Genomic DNA, 19,917 nt, shown 5'->3' on the forward strand with positions numbered 1-19,917 from the left:
CTAGAAATGATATAGTAGCTATAAAATATATTATAAAAGTATGCTTCACACAAAGCTAGCATTGGCATGACCTGACTTCAGGATTGAGTGCTCAAACTTAGTCTGACAGCTCAATCATAACTCTGTCCACTCAATCTTATGCCTTAAATGTGTTTAACTTGTCAACTTGGAGGATCCAGGGGAATGTCAGTAAGGTCAGCTGTATGATTATATACCTTTTTTCTGTAAAATATGGTGCTTACAGTAGCAGGCCAGATGCTTTACAGAATCCTAGTCATGCTAATACTGTGGAAACATTCATGTGGTTATCAAGTGAAGTTCATCTTACCTAAAGAAATAATGGAAGAAAGATGAGGAATGGCAGAGAACTCCCATCAACTGCCTTCATTACATTCACCTGCTATAGAGTAACATGACTGGTGTTCAAACCATCATTCAATTAGATAGACGCAAATTTAGCTCTAAATTCTGACCCAACTTGCCTTTGCAAGAATTCATTAACACTTAGGGCAGGCTTGCATTAAACCTGTGCTGTTATAGTGTCTTAGGAGTGGCACCCCCAGGTTTTAGGTGAGGCTCTGCTCCTGGCCCCCCTTCTCGGGTCCTGCCTGCTGGCCTGCATGGGTGCTCCACTCCTGGCCCTGCTGTGGGCAAGGGCACTGGGCATAGGGGACTGTGCATAGTTTTGGGGGAGGGGTGCTGTGGTTCTCAACCTGCAACTGACAATACAGAGGTTGAGAACCATTGGTCTAGATCACTTGAAAATTGCTGAGCCTCTCGGCGGACCACTTAATGATCTTTCCAAATGTTGTTTGTACCATTAGCCAGCTATTGTAAAGCGCTTTGGATAAAAGTGCTATATTAAAAAAACCTTAATTCACAGTTTTTGTTCTACAAATAAAAGCACACAAATTCATATTTAAATATCAGTAGTCTTATCTTTCTAATGCAATGGATGTGCCCTCTTCCTCCCCCCTCCCCCACAGCAGCCACAAAGCTGAGGCTGGGAAGGAAACTGATTGTCCCTGGCAGCCCCAGCTCTGGAGCTGGGGAAAGTCGCCCCTCTCTCTGGCTACTGCAGCCCTGCATGTTTCAAATTCTTCCCTTCCCACCTACCCTCCAAGACCACCACCTCACCTTACATGTGCATCTTCTGCAGGGTTCAGGCATGGCTCCACTAATTAGGTGGGTGGCCCTTCATTCTCTTGTGTGGCTGCCCAGGCGTGCATCTTAGAGGGAACTATCCATGGACTACCTGAATGGAGCTTGGTTCGTGGACCACAGTTTGAGAACCTCTGGTCTAGATAATATTTATTCCTGCCTTGAGTGGAAGGGACTGGAATAGATGACCTCTCAGTCTCTTCCAGTCCTACAAGTCTATGACTGCACACTTGTTAATTGCGTTTAGTTCTGAGTGCCTTGTTTGTTAGAGGATGGTGTAACTGTCTTCTGATGTCTAGTATTTGTCATGCCTCATTTACAGACGTGAACAACAGTTACAAAAAGCTAAGTAACCTTTCTTTGAGTGCTTGTTCATGTCCATTGCACATTAGGTGAATTACAAGCTTACCTTTGGAGGCGGGTAGCAGTCACGAGACAATCGATCGGAGGACCGCCCTGTCAACAGGGAACTGGGGGGCATGAGTAAGGGAACACCTTTCCAGACCTTTGAGGAATTGCCCCACCATTGGGTAGGAGAAAATCGAGCTGCCCAAAAACCCTGGGTGGAAGGTGGAGATAGCTGCCAGGTGCACCTTAATAGAGGACAGGGCCAGCCCTTGCTGCTTGAGGTGCAGTAGGTATTCTAGAATGGCTGGCACCGGGGCCTGGTGCGGCTGCACCTGTTGTGACCCACACCAGCACGAGAACCTCTTCCGCTTGGCTAAGTAAGTCACCCTGGTAGAGGGCTTCCTACTACCAAGCAGAACCTGCTGCACAGGAAGGGAGCACTGGCTCTCCAAAGTGTTTAACCGCATAGCTTCCATGCCATCACATGCAGCACTTGCAGGTCAGGGTGGAGAAGCCACCCTCCGTCCTGCGTAACGAGGTCCTAGTGTAGGGGAAGGGTTACTGGGGCCTCCACCGACAGCTCCAGGAGCATGGTGAATGATCGACACCCTATCTCTGCACACCTTGTGCACCAGGGGAATTGGTGAAAGGTGTATTTCAATTCCCTTCCCCACGGGATCACGAATGCATCAGCTATTGAGCCTGGGCCGTGACCCTGGAATGAGCAGAATTGCGGGCACTGGGCGTTGCCCTCAGTAGCAAACAGGTCCACCTGGGGAAACCCCCACTTTCGGAAGAGCAAAAGCATGACATCTGCTCTGAGCGTCCACTTGTGCATGCGGTAGGACCTGCTGAGGTGGTCTGCTAGCCTGTTTACCTCCCCTAGGAGGTACGCCGCCTGTAGGTGAATGGCGTGGGCTATGCAAAAGTTCCAGAGGAGGAGAGCCTTGTGGCAGAGCGGGGAGGAATGGGCTCCGCCCTGCTTGTTTATGTAAAACATGGCGGTCGTGTTGACTGTCACGCTGTGATCACTCAGAGTGGTGTGAAAGGTCTGGCATGCTAAATGAACCACCCTGATCTCCTTCACATTGATATGGAGTGATTGCTCTGCCCCCAACCACATGCCCTGGGTCCTGAGGTGCCCCAGGTGAGCCCCTCCTCCGAGGTCTGACGCATCTGTTACCAGCGTAAAGTCAGGCTGTTTTGCGGCAGAGGATGCCTTCACAAACCGCGGTCTGGGACTGCCATCACATCAGGGATTCCAGCACGTCCCCCAGGGCTGTCACTATCAAGTCCAGGGGGTCCCTGCCAGGACGGTATACACGGGCGAGCCAAGCCTGCAGAGTCCTGAGTCTCAGTCTGGCATGCTTGACCACATGTGTGCAAGCTGCCTTAGGCATGAGGAAATAGCAGTCGTAGAACCCTTTTCCCCTTAGGTCTAAGGCTACTATCTGTACTGCCCCCGCCTCTAGGAGTGAGTGAACTTCCTTTTCTAGAAGATGCTCATGAGAAGGGTCCCTGAAGAAGGATGGGGAAGCGGGGTGAGGGGTAGGCAGGGAGGAAAACTGTAGTATGTACCCGCTTTGCACCATACATAACACCCAATGGGCTGATGTAATGCTGGACCATGCATGGGAGAAGTGGGATAGGTGGTTGAGGAAACAAGGGGATGGATCTGGTAGTTGATCTGATACGCTGTCCTCAAGCGCACTTTCAAATGCCTGGCTTAGGGCCTAGCTGAGATTTATGTTGGCCTTGGCTCTGGCCCGGCCTAATGGAGTTCTTGTTATTATTGCATCACCTCCTGTTGTCTTCGCCTCGCCTGCGGTAAGGCTCCTGTCAAGGATGAGGCTGGTACTGGCGCTGGGGAGGAGGTTGTGGCTTAAATGGCTTCCTCTGAGTCGCTGGGGTATGCATACCCAGTGACTTGAGTGTAGCTCTAGTGTCCTTAAGGCTATGCAGCTTTGCATCCATCTGGTCCGAGAAGAGTCCGGACGCTTCGAAAGAAAGGTCCTGGAGCGAATTCTGGACCTCCAGCAGGAGACCTGACTCCTGAAGCCACACCTGACCCAACGCGATTGTCCTGACTGCCGCGTCCGCTGAGTCCAAGGACGCTTGGAGGGAGGTTTTCGCTGCGGCCTTGCCTTCCTCCACCAGGGCCGTGAACTCCTGCTGGGAGCCCTGTAGGAGGTTGTCCCAAAACTTCCCCACTGCTGCCCAGGAGTTGAAGTTATGCCTGTTGAGGATGGCCTGGTGGTTAGCAATCCTCAACTGAAGGCCCCCTGACAAATACACCTTCCTGCCAAACAGGTCTAGACGTTTTGCCTCCTTGGCATTGGGGTCCACATGCTCAACCATCTCCTCGGCTTGCAACCCCAAGTTATGGGCCACCTTATGTAGCAGCTTTCAGTGGGCTTTATGGTCTATTGGCAGAGGTCCTGTTACCGCTGTGCCTGCTACTGCTTCATCCGCGGATGACGAGGAAATTAGCAGCTGCTCAGCTTCCTCCGGCTGGTCCCCCTGGTCCCCCTTCCTTAAGGGAAGGGGTTCTGGCTCGGCCTGGAGACGGTGGCCATGGAGTGGCACTGGGCACGGTGCCGGGCTCTCTGGTCTCTCGCTCAGCGAGGCTGCAAGTGGCTTGGACACTGTAGCTTCCCTTACAGAAGAGCGTCGGTGCGGGGACCGGGATCTCTGTACCAAATAGCTGGCCCTAGTGGTAGCACCTTGACACTGGTGGTAGGCCCAAGGGGTCCAGAAGGGCCAGTGCCAGAGCGGTACTGGGGCCTACTATGGTGTCCCAAGGCCAACGGCTTGTGGTGCTTGGCCAGTACTGGGTCTCAACGACTCTGGGGCACTCCGCACCGAGGAGGCTGGGGCTGGCATCAGGCGTTCCGGGCCTGGTGGCTGCAGCGCAGCCTCCATCAGCAACTGCTTTAAGCAAAAGTCTCTTTCTTTGTTCTCGGCTTAAAGGCCTTGCAGATCTTACACTTCTCTGTTTGGTGAGCTTCCCCCAGGCAACGTAGACAGTAGACTAACCGGCATAGGCTTGCAGCACGTGGCGCAAGCCCTTAAACCCTTGGGTCTGCGGCATGCTCCGCGGCCCGGGGCGGGTGCTGGAATCCTCCAAGCACCTAATCTATTAGTGTCCAACAACAATGAAACGCTAACAAACTGATAACAGCTATGTACTTCTAATGCTAAGGGATTGCTTCTTCTACGAGAGCAAGAGGTTGTTCCAACGCTGCCCCGGATGGTAAGAAGGAACTGGAGGGGGTCGGGCCAGCGGGGCTATATATACATGGCACAGTGGCGCCACTCTGGCGGGGGCCCCGCTGGCCTGCCAGGAGCCACTAAGGGAAAAAGTTTCAGACGCTCGTGCACGTGGCGTGCGCACACCTAATGTGGAATGGACATGAACAAGCACTCAAAGAAGAATATTGGTTTGATTAGTTTATCAAGCCTGTTTAAAAAAGTCACTCAATGGAAAATATTAGTAAAATGATACATGTCAGAAGCATATGTTAAAAACTCACCATAATAACAGTAAATATTAAAATTTCATAGTGACTCTTGTCTAATAAGTGGTGTGTGTGTGTGTGTGTGTGTGTGTGTGTGTGTTTTAAATAGGTCAATATTTGGAAACTAGACTTCTTGGCCAAAATAAATGCTAAATATAGATTGAAAGGGATAGTCATTTCATAGCTGTGTTTATGGGTCCTGTGGGAGTTTGCAGGGTCTAAAAGTGAGGGGGAAACTACAAAGCAAGTTTTCTTCTCATACTGGATGACTTCTTCCATCCTGAACTTTTAGCTGAATATGTTTAAATTGTAAGTAATTTACACTTCATTCTATTGTTTTGCTAATCCATTTAGTCTTGATTTTATTCTTTGTTAAGAATTTTTAGGTATTTATTTTACGAAGTGGTAACACTACCAAAAATAACTTACGTTTAAAAGTATGAAGTTATATTTTAATGCTTATGAGGTGGTGGCCTCTAAGCAATATTAAAATACAAATTACAATGACTAATTGAAAAGCTATGAGGGTTAGTTTAGCCTTGTGAAACTAATTAGTAGGAGGCCAGTGATGCTAATATTTTGTTTGTTTCAAGGTGCTGATGTGGAAATAAATCATAAAACAGAGCATTCATAACATGCTGTTTTTATGTACAGAAAGTGAGTGTACAGTGGGGAAATTGGTTCTAAATACTTAATTACAAAAATATACAACTTGTGAATTTAACATGTATCTAAAACTATCAGATCAGTTACTTACATTTATTAGAGCTCAAGTCTTTAGGAGAGTCTTCCTTTAAGTTGTTGCAAGGAAGTCTAACCAAAATGGAAAACGTTCAGGGAAAACAACTGCCCTTCTGAAGCTAAAAATAGCAGGAGGCCCTTGTGTGTGAGAGAGGTGGTGAATCTGTAGAACGCTGCATAACTGTGTCCGTAAGAAATACAGCTGGGCATGGATGTGGTCAAAGACAGTAAAGATATAGCTACTAGAAGTTGTTACCTTATACATTCTAGTGCATAGAAGCCATCTGTCCTGAAATTACTGTTGCATATATAAAAGCTACTGGATTGAGCTGATTGGTTGCAATTCTAGCTTTTTCACCTTATTTGTGTATTTTTTCAGTAACTGCTCAGAATGAAAAAAGAAAAAGGAGCTGTACTCATTTTCATGTCATTTCCCCTTAATTGAATCGACTTTACTCTTTCTGTCCATGTATTTACAGAGCCATCAGTCTTATTTTCCCTTATGAGTGCTAGTCCCCTTTCCAAAAAAACCTGAACTAGTTAGGAGCCAAAGTTTCACTGAGAATCAATGGGTAGTTATTTGGCTGTGTCCCCAACTTTGGGAGTGACATAGGGCAGCGTGGGTTGGCATGATTCTATGAGTATCTGCTCCTGCATGTGCCTGACAGGAAACAGCCCCAGTTTTCCCCATGGCACTTATTAAAATGTTGGTACAGAGGGAACCTGCTCTTCATGATGTCATACTATGGAAAGGGTGAGTCAGGAAAGTTGCCAGTTGTGTTTGGTAACTGAGTCAAGAAGGAGGGAGCTGGAAAAGGTCCCATGTGCCTAGAGAAAATGTACTTTTGAACATTACCCAGACTAGTGCAGGTACCAGTGCTGAAAGATTACCAGCATAAATTGTAATGTTGAGTAGACCTTTAAGAGCTTCGGTATGGTAAAGGCCTGATAAAAGCTTGTATGCCTGGTTGACTTTGGCCAGCTCTAATCCTCTATAGATATCTTTCTCCATAACTCTGAATATGTATTTGTTAAAACACACATATGATTCATATTTTCCAAGCAATGGGGCTTTCTATCCCAGATGCAGAGAAGCCATCAGGGCAGCTAAATCCCTTCTAATTCTTTCTTAAAGGTGAGGGGGAGTAAGAGTTTTTATACTCTGCAATGACATCAGAAGGGGCCCACCGTTAGTCTAGCAGTCTCTTTTGGGTAGTTGATAGCTGCAGTTTCAAATTCCTTATTAGCAGAGATAGAGCTGGAGCCTCACACCTCTGGGTGTTTGAAAATTGATAAGAAGTAATCCACTCTATATACATAGGATGTGATTTCTAAATGTCACTGTGTTAATTTGTGAATGTAAATTTCTAACACTTCCAAGGGACTTGTGCTCATTGAGAGCTAAGCCCACGGCAAAGATGAGGTGTTAAAGGGTATGTCTACAGTGTAGATATGAATCATATGTGTGTAGACTCTACACGGCAATTAGAAACCCATGCCAGCTGACTCAGGCACATAGTGTTCAGATAACGGGGCTGCCTAATTGCAGCACAAACTCTGGGACCCTCCCACCACACTGAGGCCTGCTGGACCGCAATGGACTCAGCAATCAAATGGATGCGCATGGACTGGAGGACTGAAGCTATCCACAGTTCCTGCAGCCTCCTAAAATTTTTTGCATCTTGGCTGAGCTCCAAATGCTTCTAGGTCAAACACAGTGAACAATCCTCTGACTCTTTTACATGTCACCCTATCTTTACTGAATGCTGCAGATAGACGCGATAGTGCAGCACTCAACACCAACATGATGGTACAAAAGATGGAATCCATCCCTCATCATGCATAAGCTGATCGTGCAAAATGATGAAAAATCTCCTCATCATCAGCCTCAGCTGATGGTACTTTTCTGGTGGATGGATGGTGCAATATGGCTGGTAACCATCCTCATCATAGCAACAGGGGCTGAGCTCCATCAGCCCCACCCCCTCATGTAAAAAAAAAGATTCAGTTGCCCCCTGACTAGCAGTGGATGGCTTCTCTTCTCTACACACTGCTTAATGTCCTGTCTGGACTATCATAGCAGCTGGAGGCTGCCTTCCACTCATTTCTCACTAACAAGTCAGTGTGTCTTATTCCTGCATTCTTTATTAATTCATCACACAAGTGGGGACAATGCTGCCAAGAAAGGCTGGGAAGAACGGAATCAACAGGTGGGGTTGTTACAGGAGCACCCCTGTGAATAGCATACAGATCTGACACAGAGCAGGTGGTTCTCTAGCACACTTGCCTATATTAGGCAGCACAGATTCTATTTTTAGATGGATTGACTCAGGAGTCATTCCCAGCACTTATGACAGCAGCCAATGGTACAAAACGATGGAAGGTACAATATGGCTCTGGCTGATTGACCAGGGGCACTAGCAGCAAAGGGAACAAAAGGACAGGTAGCCATTATCATCCTCAGTTCCAATTTATGGAAGGGTTTGGATGGTGCAATATGGCTAGTAACCATCTCTGCTGTCATGCAAAAGCAAAGCATGCTTCTGTGTAGCGCTGCTGAAATCTCTGTGAACAAGCTCCATGATTGCCATGCTATGGCATCTGCCAGGGCAATCCAGGGAAAAAAGGCGCGAAATGCTTGTCTGCCGTTGCTTTCCCAGACGAAGGAGTGACTGACGACATTTACCCAGAACCACCCACGACAATGATTTTTGCCCCATCAGGCACTGGGATCTCAACCCGGAAGTTCGAATAGCTACCCACAGTGACCATGGATTTAATGTGTTTAGTGTGTTTATAAAATCTGTTTTACAAAACCGGTTTATGCAAATTCGGAATAGTCCCGTAGTGTAGACGTACCCTGAGCCCTAGAGCCCAGGCTCCAGCCTGAGCCTAAATGTCCACACTGCAATTAAAGAGCCCCTTAACCTGAGTCAACTGTCACAGGCCATCCATGGGTTTTTAAATGCAGTGTAGACATATCCAAAGTTAAGCTGAATATCCGAGAATACCAGAACAATTACCTTAAGGCATGGAAATTGTGTTTTCTTCAAGAATTGTCTCACCTTCTTTGGAAGGGCACAGGCCTATGCTACCAGCCCAGACCCTTTTCAAAGTAGGTCATGTGTGTCAACCAAATCTAAAGTAAAGAAAGAAGAGCAATTATGGCAAGCGATAACTTTTTGCTGACCACCCCAATCCCAATCATTTGTTTAACCAAGAAAAAACAAGCCACCGTGATGTATCAATATTTATAAGCAAATGAATGAGCTTGTCATTGTAACCCTTCTCCTTCACTCCCCTACCTGCTCCCTTCATTTTTACTTATCACATATCCCTAGTACTTAGATTGTGAGATAATCAGGGGAGAGACTAGGGACTTCCCATTGATTTCAATGGGGCCAGGATTTCACCCTGTTTTATTGGTCTGTAAAGTACCTTCCAGGCTTTGGATATTATACAAATAAGTAATAATTTACACCTGAATCAATGCAGGAGCTAGAAAGGTGGAACAGTGTACTACAACATTCTGATGTGGCAATTAACTTTCACACTTAAGGATCTCGAACAATAAACTAGAAATGTTAACTAGTGAGTTTCTCACAACTCATATTGGTCCTATCCTGAAAGGTTCTGAATATCTCCTACAAAGACCTAATCATCCTCAACTCCCACTGATTTTAGTGAGAGTTAAAGGAGCTCAGCACCTCACAGGATCAGGCCCCTTAACAGTAGTCATTATTTCCAATATCCATGTTTTCTTTTAGGTACAATGGAGAGTTCTTCTCTGGAAATTGACTTACTTGATACCAATGAAGAAGGAAAACTTTATGTGGTTGATTCCTTAAACAACCTAAACAAACTGCATCTATGTTCCGATGGATCTCAAGACCTGTTAAGTATGTATGCCAGATAATGCTTGGCAACTATTCTCAATATAAACTAGGTTTAAAAAAAAAGACTAATGTACAGATGTTTGATAATTTAAACTAATGCTTATCATTCTGGGATTTATTTACCATATAAACACATGCACTACACATAGGCCAGATTCCCAGCTGGTGTAAATCCAAATGATGTATTTCCACTGATGTCAACAGCACTATGTCAATTTACAACAGCTAAGGATTTGGCTTAATAAGTGCACTTCAACTCAGGCATTTAAAGGAAATTGAATTCTGATATGAGATAGCTATGACAAAAACGACCAGCACAACTGGAATCATGTGCACAGAACATAGGACCAGTGGTCTAACTACTCCAGTAACCTGTAGGTGACAATTGCCAGTACCAGATTCTTGTTGGCGATGTCCACAGCATGGCCAAGTATTCTCTGTGGAAACTGTGCTACCTTTCCACGCCTAGCCGGGCCCTTCACATCATGTCTGAGGCACACGGGTGCGACATTGTAGTAAGCCTGTACCATCATTCCCAATATGTATCCATTCTGGGAATAAAAATAATGCCGTCTCTCTTCTGTCTGGCAATTTTCACAATTACTAAAATACACATAAAAGCTTAAAAAGAAAAAAAAGCAGCAACTAAAATTATTGTGATCCTGTTTTTGCTTTTAAGGAATGACTATCACCTGATGATCCCAGCCAGTTTCCTGAGGTATTCGATGAACCTTCTTTAGATCTTAATTCAGGGAACTTATTTCAAACACATTCAGAATTGTACTATCCTCCTGATTTTACTGCTTGTATGCACTTTATCTTTGACTCACACATGGCAACAAGAATATTTTTAGCCAGCAATATTCAAGATGTGTTTGACTCTTTTGTGATCTGAAAGCACTTTACAAGTGGCAGTTTCTTGGCAGCATTCCACATTATGCTATTTAAGGAGGTACAGTATTCTGTAGTTTTCTCCTTAGTTTAGCAGCACAATTTGTACTTTTGAAATTTGGCTGAAGAGTAGCTGTACAGTAAGAATCATAATCAACTAGGCTTCAAATAGGACAAAAATGCAGATACCCACTCAACCACCACCTTGCTTGATTTTATACATGTATGAATAATGCTGGGAGAAATGATATAGGTGACACTAGAGCTTTGATGGAAGAAGACTTAGAAAGACATCAACATCTTAGCCCAGGAGCTGAATATTTTTCTGATAATTACTATAGTAGTGCAGCTGCCAGACACCAGGATCCCATATTGAAAATTATAGAAATCTGCCATGGTATTGTCTTATGTAGGCAATCCTCATTTTAACAAGAACAAGAAATGGCACAGAATGAATCAGTTCTAGTGTCAGATAATTTCTCTTTTGCCTACCTAGATTCTCCCTGTAATTTTAAATGGACGTTGTTCTTCACTTCTGGACTAAATTGTTATACAGTACTCTTGTTCCTGTTAAACAGCTACCTACAGGTGGCTGTATTTCAGCAGAAAATGAAAGCAGTGCTATGTATAGTTTGTCCACCAATTTGGCTCTTTCTCTGATATATTTTAGATGTTTCTTTAATGCTTGGAGTTTTATGTAAGTATCTGATTGCCCTCACACCAGTAGAATATATTCCAAGAGACTGCACTATTTACAATCCTCAGCTGCCGTACCAAGAAATGTGTTATATTCTGGATCTCTTTGTTACAGAACTATTAAGATCATAGAATCGTAGGACTGGAAGGAACCTCAATAGGTCATCTAGTCCAGTCCCCTGTGCTGAGGCAGAACTCGGTATTATCTAGACCCAGGGGCGGCTCTAGGCATTTTGCCGCCCCAAGCACAGCAGACAGGCTGCCTTCAGCGGCTTGCTTGTGGAGGGTCCGCTGGTCCCGCGGAGCCGGCAGAGTGCCCCCCGCGGCTTGCCGCCCCAAGTACGTGCTTGGCATGCTGGGGCCTGGAGCCACCCCTGTCTAGACCTCCCTGACAGGTGTTTGTCTAACCTGTTCATAAAAACCTCCAATGATGAAGATTCCACAACCTCCTTAGGTAATTTGTTCTACTACCCTTACAATCAGGATTTTTTTTCTAATGTCAGCCTAAATTTCTCTTGCTGCAGTTTAAGCCCATGGCTTCCTGCTCTGTCCTCAGTGGTTAAGGACAATTTATCACCCTCCCTTTTATAACAACCTTTTACATACTTGATGAGTATTGTCATGCTCCCCTCCTAGTCTTCTCTTCTCCAGTTTTTTTCAATCTTTCCTCCAAGGTCACGTTTTCTTGACTTTTAATCCCTTTTATTGCTCTCCTCTGGACTTTCTCCAATTTGTCCACATCTTGTGCGCCCACCTTATAGTAGCTTCGTCTAGGCTATATTTCTCTAGTTTGTCTGTGAAAAAGTTCTGTGAGATGGTAGCAAAAGCCTTACTCAAGTCAAGCTATACCACATCTACTGCTTCCACCCCTATCCTTGAATTGTGTGAGCATTTTTCACCCTCTGGTAATCATTAAAAATACATGGGACAGTGCTATCATTTTCTACAGAAAATGCCAGATCTGGGTTTAAAAAAAAAAGACATTTCTACAATGCTTTGATGCAGTACCCATAGCATTCCTTTAGCTCAGTAGCTTAATATGATCTGACATAACCAAACCTAAGGCAACACATTAGCCATAAATTTAAAGTAGTTTTAAAAAGCAAGGGCCTCTAATTTTGGTAGGTGCTCCACACCAATTACTTTTCGCTTCACAACATAAAATGTTCTCATTGTTTTCAGGTTGGCAGGAATCCTTGTTCACTGGTTACTTACAATAACGTAAGCTGGCACATTTGGCAAGTTGGCTAGTAAGAAGTGTTCATTAGGCAGAGCAGACAAGTGGCATTTATGAGAATTCTATTCATAGCTTGCAATGCTTGAGAGACTGTGAAAGCAGCTCCCCCATCATTATTATTCTGGCTAGGAAGCAATATCAGTGGTGGTGGCATTTAGTGCAAATTGTATTTGTTATGAAGGCTGAGGGCATGATAAAAAAAATATATTAAAAGGCTGCAGGCTTTACTTTATCCCCAGGCAGGAACACATTAAATGCAATAAAAGACAGCAAAAATACTCCTAGACTAGTATTGACTAGTTCAGTGAACTCTCAAACCATGGGTTTACTCATCATCAAAATGCTGTTATGGCATATACAATCCTTTTTCTTCTTTATCACCATCAGCTTAATTGCAATGCCCTTCAAGAGTCTTACCAGATTCAACACAACACCGATGGAAACTTGGAAATACATTTTTCATAGTAGATAATCATATGAAGCTGTGATTTGTCACAGCTTCAGTGTAACCCCACCTTTAACCTCCCCAATGTGGTCTGCTCAAGGACTGCCTGCTCCAGTCTCAAGCCTCTAGCCTTCAGCTCTCTATGAGCAGAGATGCACATCCGTTCTCTTTCCAGACTGGGATTTTAGACTGAGAGTCATAGATTCCAAGGCCAAAAGGAACCATTGTGATCATCTAGTCCAGTGGTGGGCAACCTGCAGCCTGTGGGCCACATGTGGTCCATCAGAGTAATCTGCTGGCAGGCCGCGAGACAGTTTGTTTACATTGACTGTCTGCAGGCACAGCTGCCCGCAGCTCCCAGTGGCCGTGGTTCACCATTCCCGGCCAATGGGAGCTGTGGTAAGTGGCGTGGGCTACAGGGACATGCTGGCCACCGCTTCCCACAGCTCCCATTGGCCAGGAATGGTGAACCACGGCCACTAGGAGCTGAGGACACCTGTGTCTGTGGACGGTTAATGTAAACAAACTGTCTTGTGGCCTGCCAACAGATTACCCTGATGGGCTGCAGGCCGCAGGTTGCCCACCACTGATCTAATCTGACCTCCTGTATAACACAGGCCACAGAACTTCCCCAAATGGTCTCCTAGGGCAAATGCTGCCCAAATGGGAAACTATGGTTCACACAAAACTTTTGGTTGTGTTCAGGAACTCTGAAGAGGATTCAGACCCTGGTTCCCACTATCTTCCCTACTCCTAGGCCCATATCCACCCCACACTTAGCTGTTATATTTTTTATGAGGGACATGTCCTTTCACCCACCAAAGTTTCTAAAGAGAAGCAAGCTGGTTTGCCCCACAAATTTCAGGGAAGGAGTGGCTAACTGGTTGTCCCCCTTCTTGCATCTGCAGGAGGAGTGGCAAGTGGGCATACCTCTCACTGTCATGCCAAATGTGCTCAGTTTATATATAGTAGATCTGGCCGGAGAAGACAATTCCATTTCATGACAACTTTTGAGGTCTCAAAAATTGTTTTCATTCTGCATAGGAACAAACCAAAACATTCCAAATGTTTTCACAAAATGGAATTGTGTTGGAAAAAAAGGCCATTTGCAGATCCCAAAAATGTCAGTTTTCTATTTGCATCTCCCATTCTCTCTGTTTTCCTTGAAGTGCCAGGAGAGTCCATCCTGGACCTTGTAAACTTGGCAGGCAAAAATTTCAGTGAAACAGTATATTTAAAGAAAATGTCCCAACAAGTTCTAATGTAGTCTAACTTTCAGCCCTGCCCATTCAGCCTGAACCTGGGAAAGTAAAACTGGATTCTTCCTTTCTCATGTTACATTGCAAGAAATAAGGGTTCTGCAGGCCAAATTAGGCTCTCAGCCTGTGCAGGCCCATTGCTGTCAGCAGAGTTGCACAGGTGTAACTGATGGGAAGTTAGCTAGCCAGACAGTTGATGATTCACAATGTAGAAAGGAATGTTGCTCACACTTTCTTAGCTGTATGGCTCCAGTGGTTATCAGAAGTGAAAAGCAGCAAAATATTTGTTGTGACTAAGGTGAGCCACTATAACTCTGAATACATAAAGGGAGTGGATCTGTTAAGTAAGCACTGCCATTTTTACATATCTCCTTTTTGGAATAGGACTGCAATTTAACAGGAGAGAGCTAAAGTTATTAACAACATGGTGCCTGTATCCTGCTTAGAAACGGAGATGGATCCAACTCAGAAAGGTTGGACGGCTCTGAACATTCTCAAAGTTTGGGTGTATCTGGCTTCTCTCTGCTTAGAACCAGAGGCATTTTGTTATTTGTTTTCCTAATAACTTCCCATCAATTTCATATCGGAATATTATTTTCATTCCATAGCAGCCCAGGAGGAAGAGAACACTGGCGGTTTGATGACATGGAGCAGCATAAATTGCCAACATTTGTTCTTCGTCACACTGATCATTATTTTGATTGTCAGTTTGGCGCTTGTTTCATTTGTAGTATTCTTAACAAGTAAGTAAAGTATTTACGATTCTTGTAAATAATATGGCCTGTCAAGGGAAGGAAGTGTTGGACTATATTTGGCTACATTGTAACAAGCTATTGTAAAATTGGATTGGTAATTGGCGTTAGGCATTGAATCTGTGGAACCTCTGGATCTAAAAGCATGACCTTCTAATCCAGTAGTTCTCAACCTATTTACAATTGTGGGCCATATATGCAGCCCATAATGTTTTATGTGTGCCCCATCCAATACTACCTGTATGGCACTGAGGATGTCACGTGGGCCACAGCTGATTGGGCTGCAAGTGGCCTGTGGGTCTCAGGTTGAGAGCCACTGTTTTAGTTCTTGAGCTAAGGGGACTAGAAGCCACTTCTGAGGCTTCAGACTTACAAACCTCTCCAATCCAACTACTAGAGTGGCTAGAAAGTCACACTGTGTAAGCAGGAGCGTATAACACTATTGTATTGGATCATTTAAATATTTTGCATTTTTGAATGGCTGTGCAATGCAGCCCTGCACTGGGAAGGCTAGTGATGTTTCTTAGGGTATGTCTACACTACCCACCGGATCAGCAGGCAGCAATCGATCCAGCGGGGGTTGATTTATCGCATCTAGTCTAGACACGATAAATCAACCCCCAAGCGCTCTCCCGTTGATTCCTGTACTCCACCACCGCAAGAGGCACAGGCAGAGTTGATGGGTGAGCAGCAGCAGTTGACTCACCACAGTGAACACATCGCGGTGAATAGGTCTAAGTATGTCAACTTAAGCTATGTTATTCACGTAGCTGAAGTTGCGTAACTTAGATTGAGCCCCCTCTCCCCAGTGGAGACCAGGCCTTACAAACTAAAACCTTGATAAGTGGTGTCCCAAGATGGGAGAGTTGGGAAGTGACAGATGTTCACTGGAATGTGTCTTGACAGGGAGGTCAAAGAATTATTCAGCTTTGCTTACTTAGCCCCAGAACAAGGATTTGGGTGGCTCTCTCCCTAGCACTGCAACAGTGTCAAACTCGAATCCATTCCCTCAGGACAAGGGATAGAAATTAAGCTAAAAATGTCTTGTAGGGGGCTACTGCTGTGTGCTAACTTATCTGAATTAAGCAAGGCTGGCAGGGTAACTTTTAAAAAGCTAGTTTCTTTCCATGTTACTTCATCAGCAGAGCCCAACAACAGGTTATCAATGTGACCCACACCTTAAAGGAGGATTTTAAACAACCTGCATTTAATCTTGACATAAGAACAGTAGTTGAAATATAGCTCAGCAGTGCTAGGCTGTGGTTCCTGGAAATGTTGATTGTAAAGCAGAGTGTTTCCTTTTCAAGTAGATTGTGTTGTCGGGGCATGTTTTGAAAACATTCTTTTTCTTTTCTTCTCCAGAAGAATTTTGTTCCTGGTGTAATTCCATTAAGGCTGATGGAGTAACATGGGTGGGTGGGTGTGAATTTAGGTCAGTTAACATGGAGATAATTCAGTGTGTGTTATTCAGAGAGGGCTTCAGATTCCAGTGCTAAGAGCTGAGTGGAAATAATCTGGAACAAAGAATTCCCCAAACAAAAGGAGCCTGAAAAATCAGATGTGATCTCAGAATTGGCTAATAGCATCACCTCTGTGGGGATAATTATCCATTTATTGCAGGGGTGGCCAACCTGAGCCTGAGAAAGAGCCAGAATTTACCAATGTACATTTACCAAAGAGCCACAGTAATATGTCAGCAGCCCCCTCCCCTCCAGCACCTCCTGCCCACCAGCAGCACTGATCAGTGCCTCCCCCTCCTTCCCTCCCTGCACCTTCCCATCAGCTGTTTCATGGTGTGCAGGAGGCTCTGGGAGGGATGGGGAGGAGAAGGAGAGAGAGCATGTGGCAGAGCCAGGGGTTGAGCAGTGAGCACCCTCCAGCACATTGGAAAGTTGGCACCTGTAGCTCCAGCCCCAGAGTCGGTGCCTATACAAGGAGCCGCATGTTAACCTCTGAAGAGCCGCATGTGGTTCCGGAGCCACAGGTTGGCCACCCCTGATTTATAGGGCCAGTAATGCTGCCAAGCCAACAGCCACAGGCTACCTCTGAATCACAGGGACCCACCAGCTTGGTTTTCACTGCTCATGCAGTGGTGTTGGATAGGATGAGGTGCATTCTGCTAACTGAGGCTGCTATGGTGAGAAGAACTTGAGGCCCTTTGGCAGCAGGATGTTTCCTCCTATGTTGTGGCTCTAGCTGGGGTACATCGCAGGTTCTTCATTCTCTTTTTTTAACAGGAAACTTTCATTCACTGGTCCCTGAACTGCCTCCACTAATGGCAGTTCTGGACTCATAAGAGAGCCTGCTGGCAAAGCAGATGATTGTCAAGGAAGTAAAGGCTGCACATGGAATCTTGTATGTTGTACCTGGGAAGCCCAATTAAATTGCTTTACGATGACCCCAAATTTGCTTAAACAGGATGTGTCCCTGTTGCAAGTATTGGCTTTATATTATGTATAACTGAATGAGTAATGGTGCTGTGTAATGACTAGGTAGCAGAGAGGGTAAGGGACCCACTACTACAGTTAATTACAGGAGTTCTTCTTGGACCCAAAGGGGTAGAGGCTTGTTTTTTGGGAGCTGAAGTTCCACGTTTTTTCTCCCAGCCATAAAGTTTATCTAGTGTTATGTCTGTAATCCGCAGAGTCATCAAGGATTGGCGCCCTGCTGTTGGATTTAAGCTCCTGTCAAACTCACAACCTTGGTGAGAGTTTTGTCTAACTAGAGAAGGCTTAAGTACATAATGTACTGGGCTCGATAGATATAGAAAAATAAATGAGTGATATTCTCTTGTGTTCCACAGAGAGGATGAGAGGCTACCAATACTAACAGCTGTAGGAGTTCTCTTAACTCAGATGGTAGAGGCCTAGGCTTTGGGAAATGAAGGGTTCTGGTCCTAGTCCTAAATCTCTGATTTATTTAGGGATTGTGCCCGAAGGGACGTATGAATATGTTGTGTCCAGACATAGGGATAAATCTTACAGCCCTTAAATTAGCAAATCTTCTATGGATGGTAAAGAGAGGGTTGCCCACCTTAAGACTGTATATGCTGACTCTTAACCAGTATATTTTATTGCACTATACTACACCAGAATGAAAAACAAAAATTGGTTGTAAAAGAATTCAGTCAGCCCATAACTTCTCCACACACAACCTTTTCCAACTAAGCTTCTGAACTTGCTATCATGTTATGTCTCTGAGCAGAATAATTTCCCATTCAATTTCCCACAGGGATGCACCAAGTGACAATGATCCTCTTGGTTTAAATGTTGCCAATTTAACATACTGTCCTTTCCTTTTAAAGTTCACACTGGCAACAAGATGGATGAAGTGACAAGCAGACTAGCATTTGAAAGGAAGAACACAGAAGATCTTAAGAATATAAACAATATCATATTAAAGCATCTAAACCAATCAGGAATTATGGAGAAGGAAGAAAATCTCTTCACAGGTCAAACACCATCCACTCCTTATCTTCGTAACTATTTATTTCCCCATTCAAAGCTGGATGCAACAGTGCAGTAGATCCCCTGTGCAATGAAAACTGTTCTCTGTCTATTCATTTCCTTTCAACTGTATTCCCATGTAACCAGGTGGATTATTTAATTCAGATTTAGCAGGTGCCATAACAACACTTGAAAAGCAACCTGAAGAAAATGGAGCTATTAACACTGCACAGATTTACATCCACCTAGCTTGAATATATGGATGATACCACACATTTAGCTCTGGCCTTTGACTCTGAAATGCTTCACTACGGCCCCTCTCCTGCAAATAGCTCTCTATGTGAGCAAAGTATCTTGCAGGATCTGGGCCCAAATTTCTAATAGCTTCTAAATTAGAAACAGAAAATAGTACCTGATTCTGGTTTGTGTGTGTAAAGTTCTACAGGATTGGGCAATTAGGCTTGGCTCCTGGAATTTACAATGAAAGGGGTGGACTGTCAATGGGTCTCCACACATAGGTGCCGACTCCGTGGGTGCTCCGGGGCTGGAGTGCACCCACGAAAAAAAATTGGTGAGTGCTCAACCCTGCCCCATCCCCCTGCTCCAGCTAACCTCTGCCTCCTCAGTGAGCGCGCCGCTGTGTCCTGCTTCTCCCCCTTCTCTCCCAGCGCTTGCGCTACGAAACAGCTGATTTGTGGGTCAGGGAGGAGGGGGAACCTAGTGCGCTGGGGGAAGAGGTGAGGCCGATGTGGGGTAGGGATCCAGTGGGGCAGGGAGGGGGAGGAGTTAGGGCAGGGACTTTGAGGATGGAATGGGGGTGGGGCCAGGGAAAGGGTGGAGTCAGGGCAGGATACAGGGGCGGGAGCACCCACCGGCCCCCGAGAAAGTTGGCACCTATGTCTCCATGTGGTCGCAGGGTCAGGGCCTCTAGGTTTTACTGCCCACAAAAGTGAATGGCTGTTTTTCTGTTAGAGAACAATTCAGTTTTCAGTGAGAAGTGGTTCAACTCAGATCCTTCCGTGTGTCTTTTTATCTGGAGTAAATTCTACATTACTTGTATATTGTTTGTATTAAGAGGATTACACAACTTCTAAAATATACCTGATTCTGCCATGTGGCCTGATGTTTTACTACTGCTTCACTAAAAATACCAATATGCTGCTTAGTTTAAAATATCAAAACCTTTAAAAAAATAGATTCTGTAACATGATAAGTCCAGGCCAGGCTGGTAATGACTGAAGGTGGCTGTCAATTGTTTGTGGCTTCATGTGTGAAATGATGGTACCCCAAAATTTGGACCCAAGGCACCCCAATAATTGCCCGCCTATAATTGTAAACCAATTGTTAATTTGGCCAGCTTCAATGGGTAACAGGAGGTGGCCCGCCCTAGAGGAATTACCAGGGTTTTACCAGGGAGTTTGTCTCTGACCCTCAGAGGACTCCCCAGAACAGACTAGTTCTGTAACCTGTGAGGGGATATGGATACAGCCCTCTGCTCAAAGGATTGGAACTCAAGCAGTAATTGTT

General features: G+C 45.0%; 1 protein-coding gene across 1 annotated transcript; it reads left to right on the forward strand.

Annotated features, from left to right (window-relative positions):
- The first annotated feature begins 5,221 nt into the window (after nucleotides 1–5,221).
- On the forward strand, nucleotides 5,222–19,092 carry LSMEM1 (leucine rich single-pass membrane protein 1). Its single transcript, XM_039514280.1, has 4 exons — nucleotides 5,222–5,336; nucleotides 9,536–9,667; nucleotides 14,801–14,935; nucleotides 18,249–19,092. The coding sequence occupies exons 2-4, from the start codon at nucleotides 9,541–9,543 to the stop codon at nucleotides 18,467–18,469; spliced, it is 483 nt and encodes a 160-aa protein (XP_039370214.1). The 5' UTR covers nucleotides 5,222–5,336; nucleotides 9,536–9,540; the 3' UTR covers nucleotides 18,470–19,092.
- The last annotated feature ends 825 nt before the right edge of the window (nucleotides 19,093–19,917 follow it).

The sequence above is a fragment of the Mauremys reevesii genome, linkage group 1 (genome assembly GCF_016161935.1).
Source record: "Mauremys reevesii isolate NIE-2019 linkage group 1, ASM1616193v1, whole genome shotgun sequence".
NCBI classification, from domain to species: domain Eukaryota; kingdom Metazoa; phylum Chordata; order Testudines; family Geoemydidae; genus Mauremys; species Mauremys reevesii.

Excerpts from the sequence above, each read along its gene's own strand:
- LSMEM1 (XM_039514280.1), top strand. The coding sequence starts at position 9,541 with ATGGAGAGTTCTTCTCTGGAAATTGACTTACTTGATACCAATGAAGAA. Across the intron at positions 9,668-14,800 it reads TGGATCTCAAGACCTGTTAA|CAGCCCAGGAGGAAGAGAAC; the intron begins GTATGTATGCCA and ends TTCATTCCATAG. Across the intron at positions 14,936-18,248 it reads ATTTGTAGTATTCTTAACAA|TTCACACTGGCAACAAGATG; the intron begins GTAAGTAAAGTA and ends TTCCTTTTAAAG.